The 21,698-nt window shown below is 38.9% G+C and overlaps 1 protein-coding gene and 1 pseudogene across 3 annotated transcripts; both read left to right on the top strand.

The window, feature by feature from the left end:
• Positions 1 to 354: 354 nt before the first annotated feature.
• On the top strand, positions 355 to 21,601 carry adad1 (adenosine deaminase domain containing 1 (testis-specific)). 3 transcript variants are annotated; one of them, XM_085136060.1, is made up of 13 exons: positions 355 to 478; positions 2,614 to 2,787; positions 2,948 to 3,088; positions 3,633 to 3,803; positions 4,038 to 4,115; positions 6,899 to 7,024; positions 8,363 to 8,486; positions 11,625 to 11,795; positions 14,296 to 14,371; positions 14,465 to 14,614; positions 15,923 to 16,164; positions 20,749 to 20,881; positions 21,191 to 21,601. In XM_085136060.1, the coding sequence occupies exons 2-13, from the start codon at positions 2,634 to 2,636 to the stop codon at positions 21,302 to 21,304; spliced, it is 1,680 nt and encodes a 559-aa protein (XP_084992186.1). In that variant the 5' UTR covers positions 355 to 478; positions 2,614 to 2,633; the 3' UTR covers positions 21,305 to 21,601. The 3 variants fall into 3 exon arrangements, with proteins under 3 accessions (XP_084992186.1, XP_084992191.1, XP_084992178.1); XM_085136065.1 differs by having other exon boundaries at positions 403 to 478; positions 2,633 to 2,787; XM_085136052.1 differs by having other exon boundaries at positions 474 to 559.
• On the top strand, positions 18,757 to 20,736 carry LOC146523937 (U4/U6.U5 tri-snRNP-associated protein 1 pseudogene; annotated as a pseudogene).
• Positions 21,602 to 21,698: the final 97 nt, after the last annotated feature.

Below are 21,698 nucleotides of genomic sequence, written 5' to 3'. Positions count from 1 at the left end.
CTTCTGAAGGCGAGTCATACTTAGTGTTGTCAGGTGATGGGTTGGATGAGGCCCATAGGGAAGTGAGTTATTTCCCTATGGGTGAAAGGGAGGTGAAAGTTCCTGTTTCTAATGTCTGACCTTTGTCCACCTCATCTCCTGACAGCTCCAGGTTTGACTCCACCTTTCACAGTTTTACTGCTTCACCTCCTTCCCTCTGCTTCCTGAATTATGGACACTTGCTGTCCAGTACAAAGGGTACAAAAGTAAAATTATTTCCCAAATTAAATAAATAATGTGCCACTTTGTTACCTCAAACATCGATCTTAAGTTACAATGTGTATTAAACCTCCCAAAAACGTAGCACCTAAACTTACAGCTGACGTCATCATTCATTTCCCAAACAGCGTGTGTCACCTGATCAACCGTCAACGCCCACGTTCAGGCAAGAACGTTCACACGTTGACCGCGACCACTACGTCCAAGGTTGTCAGCACAGGTAAAACGTGTTTGCCCCTTTTTGTAGTCGCATTTACATATATAATTAAAAACTCAAAGCTTAATGTACACAGTATTTCAGGTGGGTAAATGTAGCGGGCCTAGCGAGTTTTCTTGGCTAGGTTTGTTTTAAAGCGAAGATGTAAAGATTAGCGACTTTGTTCAGAACTCTGACCTTTTTTTTCTTTTAAAGCACGCTAGCTAGCTAGTTAAATCTCAAATGTTAAAGCGACAGTGACCCTCAAGTTAAGGGCCTTAACCGTTAAGCTATTTTCTTTTTGAACGTAAAGAATTTTCTGTATCTATTGTTAAAGCTAAGCGCAAAAATTATTTTCTAAAGAAAAAAAAATAGATGTTAGCAATTAGCAAAATTGCATTTTAGCAGTTAGCCCACGCTTGGCCTATCTATAAATACTTGAGTTATATTTTGCAAGGAGAAAGAATGGAGCGATTTATTGAAATTTCCAATCCAACTTTATTTAAAAAGCACTTTAAAATAGCCAGCACAGGACCAAAGTGCTGTGCAGTAAATAAGTTAAGAACAATAGATAAAACAAGAGCAAAAATTAAAACACATAATACATAAAGTTAAAAAGCCCTATATTTTTTTTTAAAGTGAAATATGTGCAAACATATATCTCTTTAGAGTGTTTAAGGCAACAAATAGAGTTTGTACCACCATTCTGAAAATCAGGACAGTCTGAACTGTATTTGGTAAGCTCTCTCATATGTGTGTGTGTATGTATGTGTGTATATATATATATATATATATATAAATAATAATAATTATTATTATTATTATTATTTAGTTATTATTGTTATTATATATATATATATATATATATATATATATATATATATTTTATTTTATTATTATTTTTTTTTCTGGTAGTCTAAAGAAATAGATCTCCAGGTTTCTTAAATATCATTCATGTCATGTCAGTTCGCTGCCCTTTCATGTGCTCTCCCACACTGCTTTAGTAATGTTGAAGTGTGGGCTCTGGGGAGGCCAATCCATGTCTCTGGGTGTTCTATTGTGTGTTTTTTCTATCCAGGTATCATTTTGCTGTACTTGCAGTGTGTTTGGGATCATTGTCTTGTTGAAAAATATAGCCGTTGTGAATTAGATGCTTTGGTGATGGTGTATCAAAATCTAAAAAACTTCTGCATTCATAATTCTGATCATTTTGAAAAGATCACCAACATCACTGGCTTAGATGCAATCTCAAACCATGACAGAGCCTCCAACACGTTTTATCAGATCGATCACAATTTGAACCAAAAATTTTACATTTGAATTTATCACTTCATAAGACGTGTTTTGTGTTACTGACAGTTCCAGTCGGTATCAGGGTTTTGCTGGACTTTTTCCTCTATTTTTTTTTGGGGGGGGGACATGACTTTCAGATACTGTACATCTGCTGTAGTTCACTTTTGGCCTCCACTTGTGTACTTTGGGCATTTTTTTTTTCTTCCCTTGAAGAAAGTACATTTCATGCCAAAAGATGTCAAGTTTGCCATTCCAAGTTTTCAGTTAATAGCTCATTGGAAATCACCTTGTAGGTGTAAAACTATTGTATGTTTGTCAAACTGTTGTCAGCCCTTTGAAATTGTCCATAGTTTCAACCAAAACAAAAAGAAACATTGCATTTAAAACCTTTAAAGCAGGTGTCTCAAACTCCAGTCCTCAAGGGCCAGTGTCCTGAACACCACAACACACCTGAATAAAATTAGTAGGTCATTAGCAAGAGTATAGAACTTTACTTCATGCTTAACTGGCAACCTCAACCCTACTCAAGTAAATTTAAGTAAATGTAAGTGTTTGGAAAAATGTACTTCTGAAAGTACTTTTATTCCACCATGTTCATTCACTCATGAGATGCTGTAACATGAATCAAGTGGCTGAATTATCACCTCAGCATGCAGTCAAGTTCTATAGAGTCTTGCTAGTGACCTACTAATTGTATTCAGGTGTGTTGCAACGGGGACACATGGAAAAGTTTCAGGACACCAGCCCTCGAGGACTGGAGTTTGAGACCCGTGCTTTAAGGGAACCCTTTAAACTTTATTTGTTCAGATAAATGTGGTTGATAAGACATGGCTTTAAGTCAAACAGTGCTGTTCTCCTCTTTTCAGAACTGGTGAAATTTTGCAGGATGTATCCAACTGGTGGATCATTTCGGGGTTCCAGAGGAACTTGTATTGAACAAATACTCAAGAAGAATTTGCCAACAACATCAGGACCAACCCGATCACCATCTAACATGAATACTGGCTTTGACCAGCAAGTGAAAAGCACTTTTAAACCTGGTAGGTTTGAGAAGTTAATCTACTCCAGATACAGCTCCCACAGTGCTCCAGATAATCAATGTGTCAACCCCTTTAAGTTGTGGTTTCTGTTGCAGGCCTCCAAATAGAATCTATATGGGTTTAAAATTTGAATCTGCTTTTTCGTGTTTTCCCTACTAAGGTCATGATGGAAGACCAAAAGTCTCTCCTAAAACACTGATTGACAGATACAAGAATGGAGAGACGAATGCTATATCTTTGCTCCATCAGCTTGCCCAGACTTTGCAGTTCCATCTGGAAATGAAGGAGACAGTAGCCCCAGGTAAATCTTCCGAGCATGCTGGTGCACATTCAAATACAGATCTAAAATCTTTAACAACATCTATGAAGACGTCGTCACATAATCTATTCAGACAGCTTTACAATGCCACATGGTGTTGTTTATAATGATAGAATACAGCTATGTATTCTATCATTATATATTACTGTTTTTACCTTTGAGGTAAAAGCAGCAATGTTTTAAGGTCTTTCAAGTAAGAAGTGAACTGAAAATACATTAGAATAATGCAGTTTATTTTTTTATTTATAATGCAATCACAAGATCAGGTCTATGCTAGATTTTTTTTCCTTTTGTTATTCACCCCTTTATACAAAGAAAAAGAAGAAAAACTGTTGTTCAAGAAATTAAGGTATTGTGCCAGAGGCTAAGTCATTAGAGGCTGATGTCATTTTAGACTGGATACAAACTGAAGGCTCTTTACAAATTGTGACTTCTTGTTATGCACAGTGGCTGACAGAGAAGATGTCAGCCAGATGTTGGGGTATGATTGTAGTAAAATTCATGACTTTTTCCTGTTTTTTATTAGCCAGTACTACAGGGCTTTATTTTGCCTTTTGTGCTGTAATCGATGGAGTACAGTACAAGACTGGTATAGGGATAACAAAGAAGGAGGCTCGTCTGAATGCAGCGGAGCTCGCTTTTCAGGATCTCCTGCCCACCCTGGAGAGTCTGAAATCTGCACTTCCTGAAGCATCATGTTAGTATTTGATGAAAATAAAGTGTTTGTTCTGCAGACTCTGATATTGGATACACCATTTAATACAGCTTTTTGCTACATTTATTTATTTATTTTTATTGTAAATTAAGTAAATGTAAGGCTGTAAATGTTCTTCGAGCCACTCTTACCACCAATTTTTGACAATTAATTTGGCAACATTAAAAATGCACATTTAAACATTTTACATTTCATTCACTTCTTTGCCTGCTTTAGCCTTGGATGTCCCTGCACCTTTGCCAGTAAAAGAGGAGCCCGCCATTTCTGATATCCATGCTCGTGGAGCCATGCTCGGTAATTCTGGATTTTATATTCTTTGACTGACTTGTTACCTCTCTGTTTGCATATTTTGTAGTAAATGACACTAACAGTAATATTTTGAACACATCTGTATACGTAGCACACAGACCATATTTTATTGTTGCATAATTTGATTTGAGACCACTGACATTTTATTTTTAAAAGTGCAATAACCTTTTTTTTTGTCTTTGGCATTGCCATCACATTGGTCTGGCTAAGTGTTAAGGATGATTATGTTGGATAGAGTTAGGGATCTACATTATGACTTAGGATAGGTATAGATATAGTCAGGGCAGTTTACATGTTCTCCCCATGCTTGGGTGTTCTCTCTGGGTGCTCTGATTCTTCCCACTGTCCAAAGATGTGTGTCTTAGTTTAACTGGCAATTTTTAATTGGCCTTAGGGTGTGATTGTGTTTGTGTATGGTTTTCTGCCTCTGTGTGAGCCCTGCTATAGACTGGCGAGCTGGATTGGGTGTACACTGCTGATGCATGCATGTCATTTATGCGATATCATTCCTGCCTTACAGATTTTGTCTGCTAAAGTACAACAGCAATGTTTATTTTGAAGGTCAGAGACATTTGGTCATATGATTCATTTTACTTATCTAGTCATATCTTGGTTATTTAAATACTTTGTAATGAGAGCAAGTCCTTTTGAACAAGTCCTTGGTTTCAATTTGGGAGACAAACACACTGTCTACTTTCACAATTACTTCATGTTTCCCTTTTGATAACACTACTCACTACTGGAACATCTGTCCCTGAACAATCCCTCAAGATCTGATTAGATAACCTCTACCTTATTTATCAACGAAGTAGGGAAATTACTGTGACAACAGCCATAAAAGTAAACACAACATGTGACAAGATAGGTTAAATAAAATATCGTAGGTCAATAAAGAGAATGCAATATGACAAGACAAATAGTTGAGTGAGTTAAATATTATACAAAAGGAGTACATTTAAATTGAAAATAGAAGAAGAAGCTTAAGAAAGCTAAAGGAAAAAGAGGAGGCTAATAGTCAGGCTAGCTCAGGGGCACACAACCATGAGCTAGCCTTGCATAAGATAAGATTAGATAAGCTGTACTTTTTAATTAACTACCAAAGTAGGGAAATTAGTGTGTCAAAGTAGTAAACACAACCAATGACAAAATCAACAAGTACAGGTACCTCGGGCTGTGGGTGGACAACAAACTGGACTGGTCATGCAACACAGAGCACCTGTACAAAAAAAGCCCAAAGCCGACTGTACTTCCTCAGGAGGCTGAGGTCTTTCAACATCTGCAGGAAGCTCCTGAGGATGTTTTACCAGTCGGTGGTTGCTGGAGTACTTTTCTATGCTGTGGTGTGCTGGGGGAGCAGCACAGCAAAGAAGGACTCATCCAGGCTGGAAAAACTGATCAGGAAGGCTGGCTCTGTGGTCGGCATGAAGCTGGACACTCTGGTGACAGTGGCAGAGAAAAGGACACTAAAGAAACTGCTGGGCATCCTCTGCACACGGCCATAAACAACCAGAAGAGTCTGTTCAGTGACAGGTTGCTTCTCCCAAAGACAAGAACCAACAGACTTAAAAACTCCTTTGTCCCACACGCCATCAGACTGTTTAACTCCTCTCTGGAGGGAAGAGGGAGGGGAAACAGGAGGACAAAGGAGGGGGGAACAACTAAGCTGTAGTGCCTCTCCACTCCACTGTGCAATACCTTTTGTGCAATACTTTTTGTTAATAATCAGCGGTGCAATAGACTCCATACTTGAAATGTGCAATTCACTTGTATTTTTATTTTTATTTTTATTCCTATTTATTCTGTTTATCCCCTTTGTATATTTTATCTATATATGTCTTTGTATTTATATATGTGTATATATATGAGTGTGTGTGTGTGTATGTATGTGTGTGTGTGTGTGTGTGTGTATATATATATATATATATATATATATATATATATATATATATTCTGTAACTCTGTTACTTCTGTCGGTGCTGTGCTTTTTTGGAAACCAAATTTCCCAGAGGAACCCACCCGAGGGATTAATAAAGTTTTATCTTATCTTAATATCATAGGTCAACAAAGAAAATACAAAATGAAAAGGCAAAATAGCTCAATAAGTCACAATGTACACACAAAAATGAGTACATTTAAATAAAAATGGAAAAGGTATCTTTAAAAAAGAGTTTATGAATACAAATCTGGATACAATAATGAACTTAAGTAAAAATCTAACAAATGAGTACAGGCGTTATTGAAGATTTCCTATGTATGTCCTTGTGTTAGCTGAGCTGAAACAGATGTTAGTGAAAGTTCCTCTACATCTCCATAGGAGGCATCAAGTACTTATTCCCTCTGGGTTTTAAGCAGCTTACCAAGCTAGTCCATTTTATAGTCAGAGAACCTCTCACTAATATGATGATGGCTCGAAAATACTGTTTGTATTCATTAAGCCGCTACAAGTTCAGGCTGCTGGTGGACCTCCTGTGATGCACTTTTTTTCTTTCTCTCATAGTTTGTGTTTTGTCCTGTTTGTTATTTTTAGCCACTTTATGCTCTTTACTGAGCCGTGCCCTGTTAGAGGTCTCTTCCTGTTAAAAGGGAATTCTTTCTTCCCTTTGTTATCAAGTGGTTGCTTGGGCAGTATCTAACATTTTAGAGCTTATATGTTAAGATGTGAAGAGCCTTGAGATGGCTGTTGTTTGCACTGACACGTGGAAAGACAATGAACTGACAAATGAATAAGTTGAAGACCTGTCGTTTTCTTTATCTCACCTGTTGTACAGAAAGGAAGCCATTTGTCAATCTGCAGATTCCACATGCTGTCAAGGATCAGCTCACGAAACTAATGAATAGTCACCCAGAGTTCTCCGGATGTGCAGTCACCACAGCAGCATTCATTCTTCAGACTTGTAAGTGAGACCTCAAAGTAAGAACGATAGATGGTAACCAGTCTGTTAGTGGGAAAAAAGATTTTAGAATGCTTGATTTAAATCTTCATCTTGAATATAGTGACAACAGTTTGTTTTTTTTTTAATTCCTTGCAGTGTAAATTAGTCCTATAAGCAACTGCTGTTATCTAATCTCTAAGATTATTGTACAACATTACTTTTAGTATAGTTTAGTTTTAAGTGCTGGATTTTGCACAAAAACAATTTATTGAAATACAATAGCTTTGATTTGCTGTATAGCGTACAAATGTTAGACCCAAAGAAACTTCCTGACATCGTCCTAGAGATAAAAGAACTTGACAGGTTAGACAAAAACTGTATTTATTGAAGAATCTGTACAGGGGATGACATTTTTTCTTTAGTGGGAAGACAAATATTGTTCATTTAACTTTTGAACAGCTGTCAGCTGGTAGCATTTATCAGGTACTGATAAATTCTTAATTATCTTGAGCTCCTCAGACCGAGGTCTTTAAAGAAGAGTTAAATGATATGTAAGAGCACGGAAGTTATCAAAATCATCCAGATTGGAATTTCTTCTTTAAGATGACAGAGTAAAAGCCAAAATATATTTTGAATATATTATTCCAGTGTGTAAAGTAAGCAAAGAGACATCTTCTGTCAGAGTCCTTTGGAAACAGGTACTATATGCAGATAAGATGCACAGAAAATAACAGCTTTATGTGTGAAGAAAGAAAATGCAGTGTTTGCTTCAATTAATGCTGCTGTCTTTACTCTCCCCACCAAATCGAAATTTTCAGCTGATTGGTATAGGTCTGGTCATGTCATGTTATGCCTTAGTGCTGTGTGACAGCCAATGACTGTTTTTATAACGCAGCAGTAACCCACAGCATACCTTAAAATCCAGTTGAACTTTAACAATCAATAGGAAAGGAAAAACCTGCTCAGTGAGCGTTTTTTGGCAGGCCTGGAGTACTTTTTAAAAATTTAATTTCTTATTTAATGGTGAGTCGCACAAAATTCTCTCATGGATAAAAAAATTTTAGTCACCGAGAAGTTATGTACCAACGACGTATGTTGAGTATGACACGTGAAACTAATGCGAATGGAGAATGTAACACGGCATTCGCTGGAGGATGATGAAAATTGCCTAACAACTGTGCGAAGACATGTTGGACTGTAAGGGCTCTGAAAAACTGTAGCTATAGATAGAACAACAATACTTTTGTTAAGGAAACTGAAACAGACATGAGTTATATAAATGTTATAGAATGATATTTTGAGTGGCTATCAGATAAATAAGTTGTATTTACCTCTCCTCACACTTTTGTCTTTCTCTAGCCAATGGATATGAAGTGGTTGCTCTTGGGACCGGTAATTTCAATACAAAAGAGAGTATCTCATCAAATGGGAGGATTGTGCATGATTCACACGCAGTTGTCACAGCAAGAAGATCTCTTATGAGGTTTGTTGCAACCATGACCCATATTTTTTTATGTGTCATGTCATGTTATAGCAAATGGTTTTCTCCACTTTATACCATGATGGAAAAATGAAAGCAGTATTTTTTTTCCATGCAAATTTGAAACCTGATTTTTAAAATACCCATTAGTTATATGTTGTAATGTTATATTATATGCATTGCAATGTAATAAAATATAACATAATCACTAATTACTTGTGATATTATGTCGTGGCTGAGTGATGCCAACAATATCAGTATCATAATTTGTAACATTTTCTCAACAGTGGTAATCGATTGTTTTACTCCAATAAATATTTTGCACACTGTTTCTCTAAATCTAATATTTTACAGCTATAGACTCTGGTTAAACATATTTTTCATTTACCTTGTGGTTTTTGTAGATATAAATAGACCTCTAACGGTAATTGTTTGGCTAATGGAACATACTAAACCAAAGATGATTCATTCTAACCTCAGTACAACACAGCGGTTTCAGTGGATACATGTACACTTAAATCTCGTGTTCTTAAAATGTCGTGATATATAAAGCACTTTGAGTGCTCAGAGTAGAAAAGCGCTATATAAGAACCAGTTCATTTACCATTTTCCTATTTATCAATGATGGTTATTTAGACACAGATGCAAGTCAATAATACCCGAGCTAATCTCTTAGCTCACTTCACTTGTCTTGACCACTTTTTGCTGTTTCTAACTTTATTTAAAAAAAAAAAGCCCAAAAGTGTGCTTTACACTAGCTTATACTGTTCAACCAGCAAATCCAGAGTACACTTTTGGTGCCCAACTTACGATGTGCGTGTAGATTGTAGATGATGTCCATTAATACATCCATCCATACATCCGTCGTCTTCTAATTATCTGAAGCCGGGTCACGGGCTGCAGCCTAAGCTGAGAAGCCCAGACCACCTCCACACCCACCTCCTCATTCTTGTCTGGGGTAACACCAAGCATTCCTTGGAGCCAATTTAACTTCTTCAACTGGCTCCTTTTGATGTGGAGGAGTAGCGGCTCTACTCCGAGCCCCTCCTGGATGGCTGAACTCCTCTCTCTAAGGGAGAGGCCAGTCACCCTTCGGAGAACGCTAATTTCCATGTCCTGGTCGCTAGTTTTGGACATCCACCCCTACAGCGCCTCCTGCAAGTGGTGTGCCTACAGGAGGGGGGGCCCATGTCCCTTTTTCAGGCTGGACCCGTCCCGGCCCCATGGTCTAAGGCCCGGCCACCAGTCGCTCACCCTCTGGCACCCTCCAGATCTGGCTTCAGGGCGGGGCCCCTGTAACCCTGAGTGAACTCTTCCCTGGGTCTTCTCCTCCTGGGGTTATTTGAATCACTCTTTGTCTAGTCCCTCACCCAGGATTTGCCATGGGAGACCCGCTGGTAGGTAAGATAACATAGCCCCTGGGATCCTTGGGACTTTGCTCCACCACGACACCACGATAAAGTAGCGATTCATGGAGGGGTCATAAACCCTCTAAAGCCGGTCGGAGTGGGCACGCTCTGTTTTGCGTAACTAGTTTTAAAGCCCTATAGAACTGGAACCATGTAAGCTAGCGCAATATTTTTTTTTGCATATGAAACCGGAGGAGCTGTACTTACATCTTATGCCATCAGCTTGTCCTAAGTCACGGTTTCCTTCCACATGCAGCTTTGCAAAAATTGCATAAAAAGCACTTGCAGCAACAAGCTCCACAAACAGGCTTTGCCGATCCGATCAGCAGTTCATAACACTTCCTATGTTGGAATAGGCGTCCATTACTTGCCCGAAACCGGAAGTGGCGTCATTTTCGCAGAAAATTTAGTTTTTTTACGTTCGGGGCCTTATAAGCCTATACTGGTGTTTTTAAAAGTCATGTTTGACTTCATGCTTTTCTGAATAGTTTCTGTGATGCTTAGAACTCAAATTGCACTGCTAGAAATAGTTTATTTTGGTGCACATGCTGCTTTTTTTGGGGTTTTTTTTGCAAATTTGCATTATAATATTTATTTTCGTTTTTCCTGCAGTATATAAAAATTGGTGTATCTCAAAAATAAAACTATGAAGGCACTCAAAATAAATTTCCTGTTGTTGGAAACTATTTTGTGCTTAGTTTTGAGAGATAAACCTTAAATTTCTCTAACTAGAAATATATGTTAAAAAAAAAAAAACAATTTTCAATTTCTTTGTAGTGTATTGCACTTTTTTGTAATTTATGTAGTTGCTATGGACTTAATGCATACATATTATTAAAATGTGGGCTATAATGGTTGTATTGATGTATAGCAACTTGAAATGCTCCCAGAAATGGGACTGCAGCATGTAAAATATAACGATAAGCTCTGGCGGACTTGGTTCTATGGTAGGTCTTAAAGGTTTAATCATGTTCATTAATACAATCAAATATAATCATTGCCTTTTTAAGGTTTCATTTGTGTGTCCTGACCTACTTTGGTATAGGCTGATTGCAAATGTTTTCAGTTAATATGTTTTGTCCACTAAAATTCTAGTAGACTTTTAATTTGAAATAGTTATCATGTCTGAATATATAGAGATTAATGACTATATCATGTATAAAGAGTTTAATGATAACTGTAACTGGGGGTTTCATAAAAGGGCTTCTTACATCCTGTAGAAATAAAGGCCCAAATATGTTATGTTGCAGATTGTTTTCTTCAATTACTTATGAATATGTTTCTCATTCAGACACGTTTGGTTTGTTTGTTTTTTTTGTTTTGTTTTTTTTGCAACTTGCATGGATATAATCATGCTTTCTTTAAAGACAAGTGTATCTTTCGTATGAATCAAGTAAGGGTTTATATTCCTAGACTTTATTTTAGGAGCTTTTCTGATAACATGGTAATGTGCAAATGTGTCTGACAATCGCTGGCTTTATTTCCTGTTAAGAGATCTCTGAAAGCAGTGTTTTGAGGTCTGTGGGCAAACATGTTGCTTGTGTATTTCTTTGTCTTTTGGAGACCTTAAAGTAAGCTAACTGCAGCAAACCTCACATTATGCTCAAATGGGTCAGTATAGTAGCTTTAACTTCAAGATTTAGTGATATTGCAGATTTTCACTTTTAAAAAATGTTACTACATAGATCTATGACCACTTTGCACAGTATAAGCAAGATCTCCTTGTTGGCAGGTTCCTGTACCGGCACCTGCTGATGTTTTTCAGCAAAAATGCAAATCTCACTCAGACGTCAATCTTCCAGCAAAGCAGCAGCAGCAGCTTCCTCAGCCTGAAGAGTGGTATAACTCTTCACCTCTATGTCAACCAACTACCAAAGGGTGCTGCGCAGATCCCTTCCAAACTGTGAGTGCTTATCAGCTTAACCCCACAGAAGTTCATTTCCTTTAACGCCTCTTCTCTCTCGCTTTTGAAAACAGGCGAACAAAAATATGTTACCTACATTTTAGCAGATTTTTTTGCTTCTTACCCATCTTTGTAGTAATGACTGAAACGCACAGCATGAACCTGAAATGGTTTACACAGGCTCTGGCATAATAATGACCTTTTTAATACTGGCTTACTCATCTCACTCAGTTTAGCAGTTTATTCATACTCAGTTTAATATAGGAAAAATACCAATACGTAGTAACACTGTGTCAGGTGCACTGCTTTTCCAGCCAGAGGCTGCAGTTATGTCATATTTGACCTGGTTCTGATAATAGCAGTGATTTAATAGACTGAAAGAGGAACATATAAGGCCCAAGTCTAATGGCTGTATGGAAATCTCATACTAAAAGATTTGTTATACTTGGGAGGCAGAGTTTGGTTTTGAAACATGACTAAAAAAGTTTATTATATATAACATTATTTTGATGATGTAGATAAGAATCTGTTCACATGAACCATTTCTGAAAACTCACAGGCAAGAACTTATTTTCATAAATCTTAAATCAGAGGTTTCCAACTCCAGGCCTTATGGACTGGTGTTCTGCGGATTTTAGATATTATGCTGGGTCAACACACCTGAATCAATGATTAGTTCATTAGGGCCTTGGAGAACTTCAAGACATGTTGAGGAGGTAATTTAGCCATTTAAATCAGCTGTGTTGGATCAAGGACACATTTTAAAAACTCCAGGACACCCTCTCTTGAGGCCTAGAGTTGGACACCTCTGTCTTAAATGGTTATAGAGTAATAATACATTTTGATCAGTCCATGGGTGAAAATTATTTTAAAAGAGGTACAAAAAAACCCAAAAAAACAATCACGTCACATCAATCAAGTTTTTGCTCTTGTCACCCCACATTTATTGCTTCTTGATGTATTATTATTTGTTTTTGTTTAATGTGGATGAATGGAGACAAATGTTAGTGGGTAGTGTGCTCGCTGTAAACATCCACTGATTGTACTCCCCTACTATCCTCTTGTGCTTTTTCATAAATGTATGTGGTCTATGGTTCTGGGTTGTTAAACTCCCCGAATACCAGAATCTTTATGCACATGCACCATCCCGGTAAACTGTCAGAAAACAAGACTTGGATCTGTTTCTTCAACAGTGCTGAGCAGAAAATGCTAAAAAGAAAAAAGGCATGAACTTTAATAGTTGACTGAGTGTTTCTAGCTAAAGCACATTAACATGTATCTGTATGAGGTTGGATGATGATCAGATCCCAGTTTTTTTTATCACTTTGTGCTATTGACAGTGCAGTTGGCAGCAGATTGATGCAGCAAAAGCAGTACAGCTCTGAGACATGTATGCTTAGCTCAAAGTCTAACACACATTTTCCACTAAAATACCTGAAACTCACTTCGTGTTACCACATTTGATTGAACCTCCCACATGTTTATGCCTCTCCACCCACCAAAACGCAAAACAAAGATGAGCAAAGCAAATTTCGGGGGTGCTTCTCATTATGGTAACATGTCTGCTCACTTTCCTCACTCACTCTCATTGTTGCTTCTTAGTTTACACTGGCAAAATTATAAAAGAGAGAAATGTGAAGCTGACATACCTTGATTTCATATCATATACTGATAAATCAGTTTTAAACAATCCAGTCTTTAAGTGATGACGTGATGAATCCTGCTTCCGTGCCCAAACTACTCCACGTTTAATAAGGCTTTTGTGTTTTTTTACGTTTTCATGCTTTGTATCTTGTTCTTTTTGATCTCAACAAGCCCCTAAAAACAGTCACTGATCACTGTCGGCCTCTCTGTTTTTATTACCGCTAATCATTTTAAAGCTCACTTTTTAAAACCTTACGATGTAACTACACACCAGCCCATGCAGCAGTATATTAATAACTAACCTTGTTGACAGTTTTTAACTCTCAGTGATGCCGCAGTGATCGTGTGACTTAGGGACCTGCAGCGGAGTTTGGGCCCACACACGGCTAATGACGTCAGACTTAAAGACCGGATATTAGTTACTTGTGAGATAAACGGGTGTCATTAAGTCACAACAATTGTCCTCATTTTAAGTGCCATTTTTCTTTTTCTTTTTTGTGGAAGTAAGAAATCTGAATCTCCTTCATATATAGTGAGGAATGACTTCCTAGTTGAGAGAGAAGAGAGGACACTAGGAAGCGTAGGTTAGCATAACAAAAGGCACCTGATAATACCAGAGTGTGTGAGTGCAGCTTGCATTGGTTTTTGGAATGCGGCTGAAACGTGGTCCATGAACCTGATGTCAGCTATCTGTGAGTGATGTTGGTTAAGAGTTAAATTAATTAGAACTTCAGTTTAAACAGTTCGGGTTATAGAAGTTTGAATAATATCTTGAAAGATATATCTCTAAATAATATCTCTAAAGATATTATTCAAGCTCAGAAATATTTTTCTCACCTTTCTGCTTAATTTGCAGGCGCCTGAACCCACTCTCCATGTCAGCATGGCAAGTTAACAACGAGATCAGCCTACACCTGTCCGTGGAGGGCAAGGTGTTGTTTAATTTCTTTTATCTGCTGAACACCTAAATGATTCACCTGTACCTGTGTTGATGCATGAGTATAAAGGTGTACTTTCTTTTAAAGGTGTTCTCGGTTTTCTCATCACTCCTTGATCACTCTAACTCCAAAGTTGTCAGCATGTCCACAACTGACAAGATCACTCAGTGGCAGGTCCTTGGATACCAGGGAGCCTTGCTTAGCCACTTTATCGAGCCCATCTATGTCCACAGCATCCTCATAGGCAAGTAATAAAATCAGTCATACTCCTTAAGGGTCGTTGGGAATCACCCTGTATTTGTTACCTTTTCCAAAATATGAGGAGGCAGCAAATGAGAGACCCTGTTTTTTTGTTTTATTTTTATTTTTTTATCATTATGCAAAAGTGCATCACCACCAAGTCCAAATACACCAGTAGAATCATTCCACGTTGGCACTGGGTTAGACAGTGTGGGTGAATGCTAGATGTCTTCATTTGTGCTGGTAATAGTGATATGAACACAGTTCCTGTGCTTTTGTCATTTCACAAAGTTGTTACAAAGCACTAGTCTCTCACACAGTCCCAATTTAAAAATGGAATAGAGCAAGCATCTTAAAAATTCATTTCATTTCAGGGCTGGGAGGAGTCTATTAGGGTGTACTTCACATCATAAAAAGATACGGCAAATTGTTTTTTCCAAGAGAGATCTTAGTGTAGTACCTGCTGTCATTTAAAAGTACAGTGGAACCCCGACTTAAATTAATTCATTCCCGAGGGTCTTTCGTAACGAGAAAATTTGCGAAAATTTTCGTAAGTCGAAGCACCCATTGCGCGTTTTGAGTGAGGCGATGCTGAACGATAGTCTATAGGCTAATTGCTAACTAGAACAACAATACGTCGTTCAAGTGGAACAGCGAAGCTCAAGTACGGAAGCCAAGGGGTTGTCACACGATTCAGAAGGCATTGTGGGCATTGTAGGCTCAGCCAATCAGAGCCAGCGGATTTCGTTACTCGGGCATTTTGCCGTAACACAGGCAGAAATATTGCCGTTCAGTGCCTTCGTAACTTGAATTTTTCGTGAAACGGGGTATTCGTAAGTCGGGGTTCCACTGTATGTGGCAAAGAAACAAACTGATGGCTCTACATTTCATACTCATACAATTCTCTCTGTAACTTTGTGTAACCCTACATAAGATGTTCAATGTATGCACCTGCTTTTAGGCAGGTGAAAAACAGTTGACAAATTCCCCAAGTTTAAAATAATGTCCTTTTGACAATATATCATTATGTCACAGTAGTGTATCCTCAAGTTTCCAAGTTATTTTTACAAAGGTAAAGTAATAATTTTCTTCCTTCCTCTCCTTTTTCATAATCACAATGACTTTGACCACATTGATTCAGTCTGTAAGGGATGGGGAAACTCCAAAATGAGTTGTACTCTATATTTGCAGCAAACAAAGTCAAACACCTTCACAATTGCAGGTTGCAGCAAGATTAGTCATAAAAAATGATACCACTAACTGAAGGAAACTATATATGATTCTGTCTTGTAACTTTAAATCAACCTTGCAGGTGACTCTGACTGTAGTGAAATCCGTGGCATGGAGATGTCTGTCAGCCAGCGTGTAGAGGGCATCACCTCCAAGCTGCCCATGTTCTATTGCATGATGAGGCCTCACATTAGCCTGGTGTCATCTGTGGCTTCCAGCCGTGCAGGCGGTAACCAGCTGACCTACGGTATCAACTGGAGCGAGGGAGACAGCTCCCTGGAGGTTGTGGATGGTCTGGAGGGCAAGACCATAGAGGAGTAAGAATCACTGTATAGGAAGTTGGGAGAATTGAGGGGTTTTGGGGTTTAATACTTATTTTGATATGCTTTATTTTAGTTATACTTTTAAAATGAAGCATCTTAAAATAATACGCTACCAGTGAAAAGTTTGGACACACCTTCTCATTTAATGGTTTTTCTCTATTTATGCTACTTTCTAGATTGTAGATATAGCAGGGCTCTAGACTAACTGTTTGACATGGGCGCACCGGTACGCCTAACTTTAATCATTCAGGCGTATCGGCACAAACGTTAGGCGCACTCAAATTTTTCAATTTTTAACACCGCAGTTTTACATGTGCACTTTCTTTGGGGGGGAAGTCCATACAGACAATATTCATTTCTAAATTATTAACGAACAAACTTGTGCTTAAAGTGCTTTGTCAATATTGTAGAAAATGTTAAACTTAATCATCATCTTGGCCTCCTCTGATGACCTGTTTGCTGCTGTCTGCTGCTGAAAGGCAGTGGGGAGAGGGGACACTTGGGCAGTGCATTTATTGCAGCATTTAATGTGTTTTCTGGATACACTGTGGTTTTTCAGCATTCAAAGATTGATGGCACTGTGTCAGAGCACTGGCTATGAATTTCAGACAGATCAGGCCTTAACCTAACAAAAAAGTTATCAATAGTTCTTTTCATCTTTTCTTATTACCCACAGCTACATCCACTTCTGTCAGGCCTATAGCCCTAGTGAATAGCCTCACTAGGGTATCATCAGATTTCTATAATCCATTCGATTCCGGTTCTCAAAGTCCTGATTCGATTCAATTTAGCCTCAGACAGTCAGAAATATTATAATTCTGATTATTTATCAGTACTGATACATGTGAGACTTCATTAGAATTGTGAACATCACAGCAGATGCCTTTGTGTGAAAGTAACTGAGAATAAAACACAGAAAAAACCATGAAGGAGATTTTTCTGACTTGACCTTTTATAGCAGATAACCTTAAAAATATTCTGCAATATTCTGCAATTTTGCATAATTTTAAGAAGTTTAAATTTCTTCAGTATTGAACAGCAGAAATTAGGCTTTCTTGTCCGAGGTCATTTAAGTGAAAAAAGAAAAAGAGCGCTGTAAACAACAGCGCAAAAAGACGTAAACACAGAGCGGACCCTACGCATCAGAATCGCTGAGCTCCGACAGCGTGTCCGTGTTCAGGCCGTCGGCTGAGAAAGCCGAGAAAGACAAAGCTGATTCTGATGTGTCGGGTCCGCTCTGTGTTTACGTCTTTGTGTGGAATCTGTGTACCTGCTCTCACTTAATGTTTGGTGGTTGTTGAAATAGTTTTGTGAGCTTTAATCTGAGAATCTGGCGTTACTGGAAAAACAGAGTTATATTTAAAAGTCCATTCAGGATTCAATGAATAATATCGCTTTATTCAAGCTACTCACCTCCCTCTTCCAACTGCACTTTCAACTGGACGACAGCCAATCAGAGAGGTCCCGCCCCTGACTATCTCTGATTGGGTTAGTCCACAATAGGGGCATAATGTGTGTCTGTTGTTGACCACACGGAGAGTTGCAGAGATTTTTGTTTGTTATTTTTTTTAGTCGCACCACAGAAAAATATGGTCGCATTTGCGACCAAATTGGTCGCACTCTAGAGCCCTGTATAGACATCAAATATATAAAGCAAGATATATGAAATTGTGTAGCAAAGAAAGAAATCATGAATAACTCTGAGTATATGTGATATTTTAGATTACTGAAAGTAGCCACCCTTTGCTTTGTTGACAGTGCTGCAAACCCTTGGCCTCTCAGTGAGCTTCATGATGTGGTCACCTGAAATAGTTTTCACTTCACAAGTTTTCCTTGCCAGGATTAGTTTGTGTAATTTCTTGCCGTCTTAATGGGTTTGGGACCATCAGTTGTGTTGGGCAGAAGTCAGGTTGATACAAAGTGGACAGCCCTACTTGATAACTGTTATAATTTCATATTATGGCAAGAACCAATCAGCTAAATACGCATTTGATTTACAGGTACAAAATATTTATGACCACAATTTGAGCCCATACAATCCATCATTACTTTAAGAACTGAAGGTTAGTCAGTCTGGAAAATTGCAAAAACGTTGAATGTGTCCCCAAGTGCAGCTGCAAAAACCATCAAGTGCTATGATGAAACTAGCTAACATGAGGACTGCCCCAGGAAAGGAAGACCAAGAGTCACCTCTGCTGCTGTGGATAAATTCGTCGAGTCACCAGCCTCAGAAACCACAGCACCTCAGATGAGAGCCCAGATAAATGCCAGTAGCAGACACATCTCTACATCAGCTGTTCAGAGGAGACTGCATGAATCAGGTCTTTGTGGTAAAAATGCTGCTAAGAAACCATTACTAAGAAAAAGCAATAACTGATATGTTTGGGCCAAGAAACGCATGGACAGATGAGAGCCCAGATAAATGCCAGTAGCAGACACATCTCTACATCAGCTGTTCAGAGGAGACTGCACGAATCAGGTCTTTGTGGTAAAAATGCTGCTAAGAAACCATTACTAAGAAAAAGCAATAACAGATATGTTTGGGCCAAGAAACGCATGGACCAGTGAAATCTGTGCTTTGGTCTGATGAGCCCAAATTTGAGATCTCTGGCTCCACCCGCTGCGTCTTTGTGCAACACAGAAAAGGTGAACGGATGGTTTCCAAATGCATGGTTCCCACTGCGGAGCATGCTGGAACAGGTGTCATGGTGTGGGGGTGCTTTGCTAGTGACACTGTTGGGGATTTATTCAAAATTGAAGTGACACTAGTTGTACCATAATTTATTTTTCAACAGAAAATGACTCCAAACACACCTCGAAAAAGACAAATCATAGAGTGAAGAAGACCAGGAAGAAGGAGAAGACATCCATTGCAGATGACCTTCACCTCAATGACACCTGCAGCTCCAGGACACGTGGCCGAGGCCTCAAACAGGAGAATGATGAAGACCAAGAAGTAAAGAAAGAGGAGAAGGTGGTGACGCATGAAATCCCCCTGTTGTCTGGCGACATCAGGATGACAGAAATGGACATAAGCGACGATGAGGAATTTACCCCTCCTGAGCCAGCTGTAATTGAGGAGGATGAGGCAGAGCAGGAACTGCAGAAGCAGAGGAAGCTGAAGAAAATGCAGCTCCTGAAAGACTCTGGAGAGAAAGTGGCAGAGCAGGTTAAGAACCTTGTTAAAGATGACAACGAAGACCATCCTGACAAGAGGAACAACATTGTTTTAAATGCTACCTCAGAGTTTTGCAGAACCCTGGGTGATATCCCAACATACGGACTGTCAGGCAACAGAGAGGACCAGGAAGACATTATGGACTTTGAACAGGAGGAGGAAAAAGATGATGCTGGAAATTAAGACTCTTGATACGGATGAGAATGTTGGATGGAGCACAGTTAACCTGGATCAGGAACAAAAACAATCAGATTTCGCCACAGCCTCTGCCACCATTTTGGACGAGGAGCCCATCGTCAACTCTGGCCGCGTTGCTGCACTGTTGCTGTGCAAAAATAAGGGTCTGTTGGACACTCAAGTGCAGAAAGTAGCACGTGTCAAAGCACCAAAGGGTGCCCTGCCCAATGGTGACTAGTGCATTGAGGACAAGATGGGCTTTGATGACAAGTACAGCCGCAGAGAAGAATACAGAGGTTTCATGCAACACTTCTCCCCTCATAAATAAACATGAGGGGAGAAGTGTATTATAATTGTGTATAATTAACGTAGAAACATTAACGTGCATAGATAAAATACACCACTCACACACACATCTTTTAATCAATGTCTATGATTCAATGTCCTAGTTTATTGAAGCTGCAGTGTTGTTGTTTAATTGTTCAATAAAATCAGTACAATTCAGAAGAGAAAAAAAGAAAGAGAGAGAGGGGGTGAGAAGTTCGGCCATTCGGGAGGGGCTCAGAGTAAAGCCACTGCTGATATCGAAACGACGAGGTGGCCACCAGTTGAGGTGGTTCGGGCATCTGACAAGGATGCCCCCTGAGCGAGGTTTTCTGGGCATGTCCCACCGGGAGGAGGCCCCAGGGCAGACCCAGGACACGCTGGAGAGATTATATCTCTCGGCTGGCCTGGGAACACTTTGGTGTTCCCCCAGATAAGCTGGAGGAGGTGGCTGGGGAGAGGGAGGTTTGGGCTTCTCTGCTTGGCCTGCTGCCCCTGCCACCCGGCCCCGGATAAGCGGAAGAAAATGGATGGATGGATGTTTTGAGTTATTTTACGCTTTTTTGTTTTACATAATTCCATGTGTTCAGTTGTAGTTTTAATGCCTTCAGTGAGAATCTACAATGTAAATAGTCATGAAAATAAAGAAAAACCATTAAATGAGAACATGTGTCCAAACCTTTGACTGGTGGTGTATACCCTAAATAATATACGAGAAATGACTAATTGAAAGATCCGATTATTTTAAGGTTTTTACTAGACCGCTTGGAAATGTAATTAACATGTTACCAGATAAATTGAGAACTATAGGCAGTATCCTTTTTTGACACAACTCAACTCAGGCTGTGTTAGAACATCATAACTAGAGTTTCATACTCATTTATTTATTTTGTGTGTAGCTCTCCCTTTAAGAGTGGATCTGCCCTAGCAAGCCGTCTGTGCAAAGCAGCGATGATGCACCGCTTCAGGTTGGTGGCCAAAGAGGCTCAGAGGACGGACCTGCTGGCCACAAGTACCTACAGAGAAGCCAAGGTAAACTCAGCACCTTCTTCTGCGTAATCTGAAACTTTATTTTAGCAATGTAAACTGCTGTACACTGATCCAATAGAAAGCAAATGCTGTTAAACACATGTTAAAATAACCACCACACAAGCTTATTGTATTTTCTGCTTTTTTTAACCTCTTAAGCCCCAAGCCTAACTGGTCTCCTGCCTTTTGCCCCCGTATCAGGGGGCGTTGGGGCTTAAGAGGTTAAATGACCGTTTCCTGACTTGCTGAATTGTTGTTTTAAAAAGAACCCCAAGCTGTTATTCATACTATATATTTTTTGGGTCACCGAAGATGATGGCAAAGCCATACCAGGAAGCCAAGAATGTGCTGCGGGCGTACCTGTTGCAGAAGGGCTTTGGTTCCTGGCAAGACAAGGTTTTGGTTAGTGATAACTTCAGCATGTGAATAATGTTACAACATTAAAGAAGAATGTTGATCAATAATCAGTTGTGTTCAAAACGTTCAACCTACTTTTCATTTGCACCACTTGCTGCATGTTGGTTTGTTTTTTCAAAATACATTTAAAGATTTGTAGAAAATAATTTGAAAGCACCCAACATAGAATATTGCACCACAACTGGTCTTTAGTTTTGCTTCTTTCAGTTAATACATGTACTGTATATTAAGTAGATTCTTTCTTTATTAACATTTGCACTGGTTCATATACTGTATCTTTTGTGATGGAAATGGCCATAGAGCTTAGGACAGAAAAAATAAAAGTATGTCAGCCAAAGCTCATAATATCTATTTATTTTGCCACTTGTGTTTTTTATGGTGAATTTTTCTGTTGGAGTCAAAT

The sequence above is a fragment of the Neolamprologus multifasciatus genome, chromosome 2 (genome assembly GCF_963576455.1).
Source record: "Neolamprologus multifasciatus chromosome 2, fNeoMul1.2, whole genome shotgun sequence".
In the NCBI taxonomy this organism is placed as follows: domain Eukaryota; kingdom Metazoa; phylum Chordata; class Actinopteri; order Cichliformes; family Cichlidae; genus Neolamprologus; species Neolamprologus multifasciatus.
This window is presented reverse-complemented; position numbering and strand designations above follow the sequence as displayed.

What these genes read in the sequence shown, in the direction of transcription:
- adad1 (XM_085136060.1), top strand. Translation starts at nt 2,634, where the DNA reads ATGTATCCAACTGGTGGATCATTTCGGGGTTCCAGAGGAACTTGTATT. An exon ending in TGCACTTCCTGAAGCATCAT is followed by an intron (nt 3,804 to 4,037) that starts GTTAGTATTTGA and finishes TGCCTGCTTTAG; the next exon opens with CCTTGGATGTCCCTGCACCT. An exon ending in GCAAGAAGATCTCTTATGAG is followed by an intron (nt 8,487 to 11,624) that starts GTTTGTTGCAAC and finishes CCTTGTTGGCAG; the next exon opens with GTTCCTGTACCGGCACCTGC.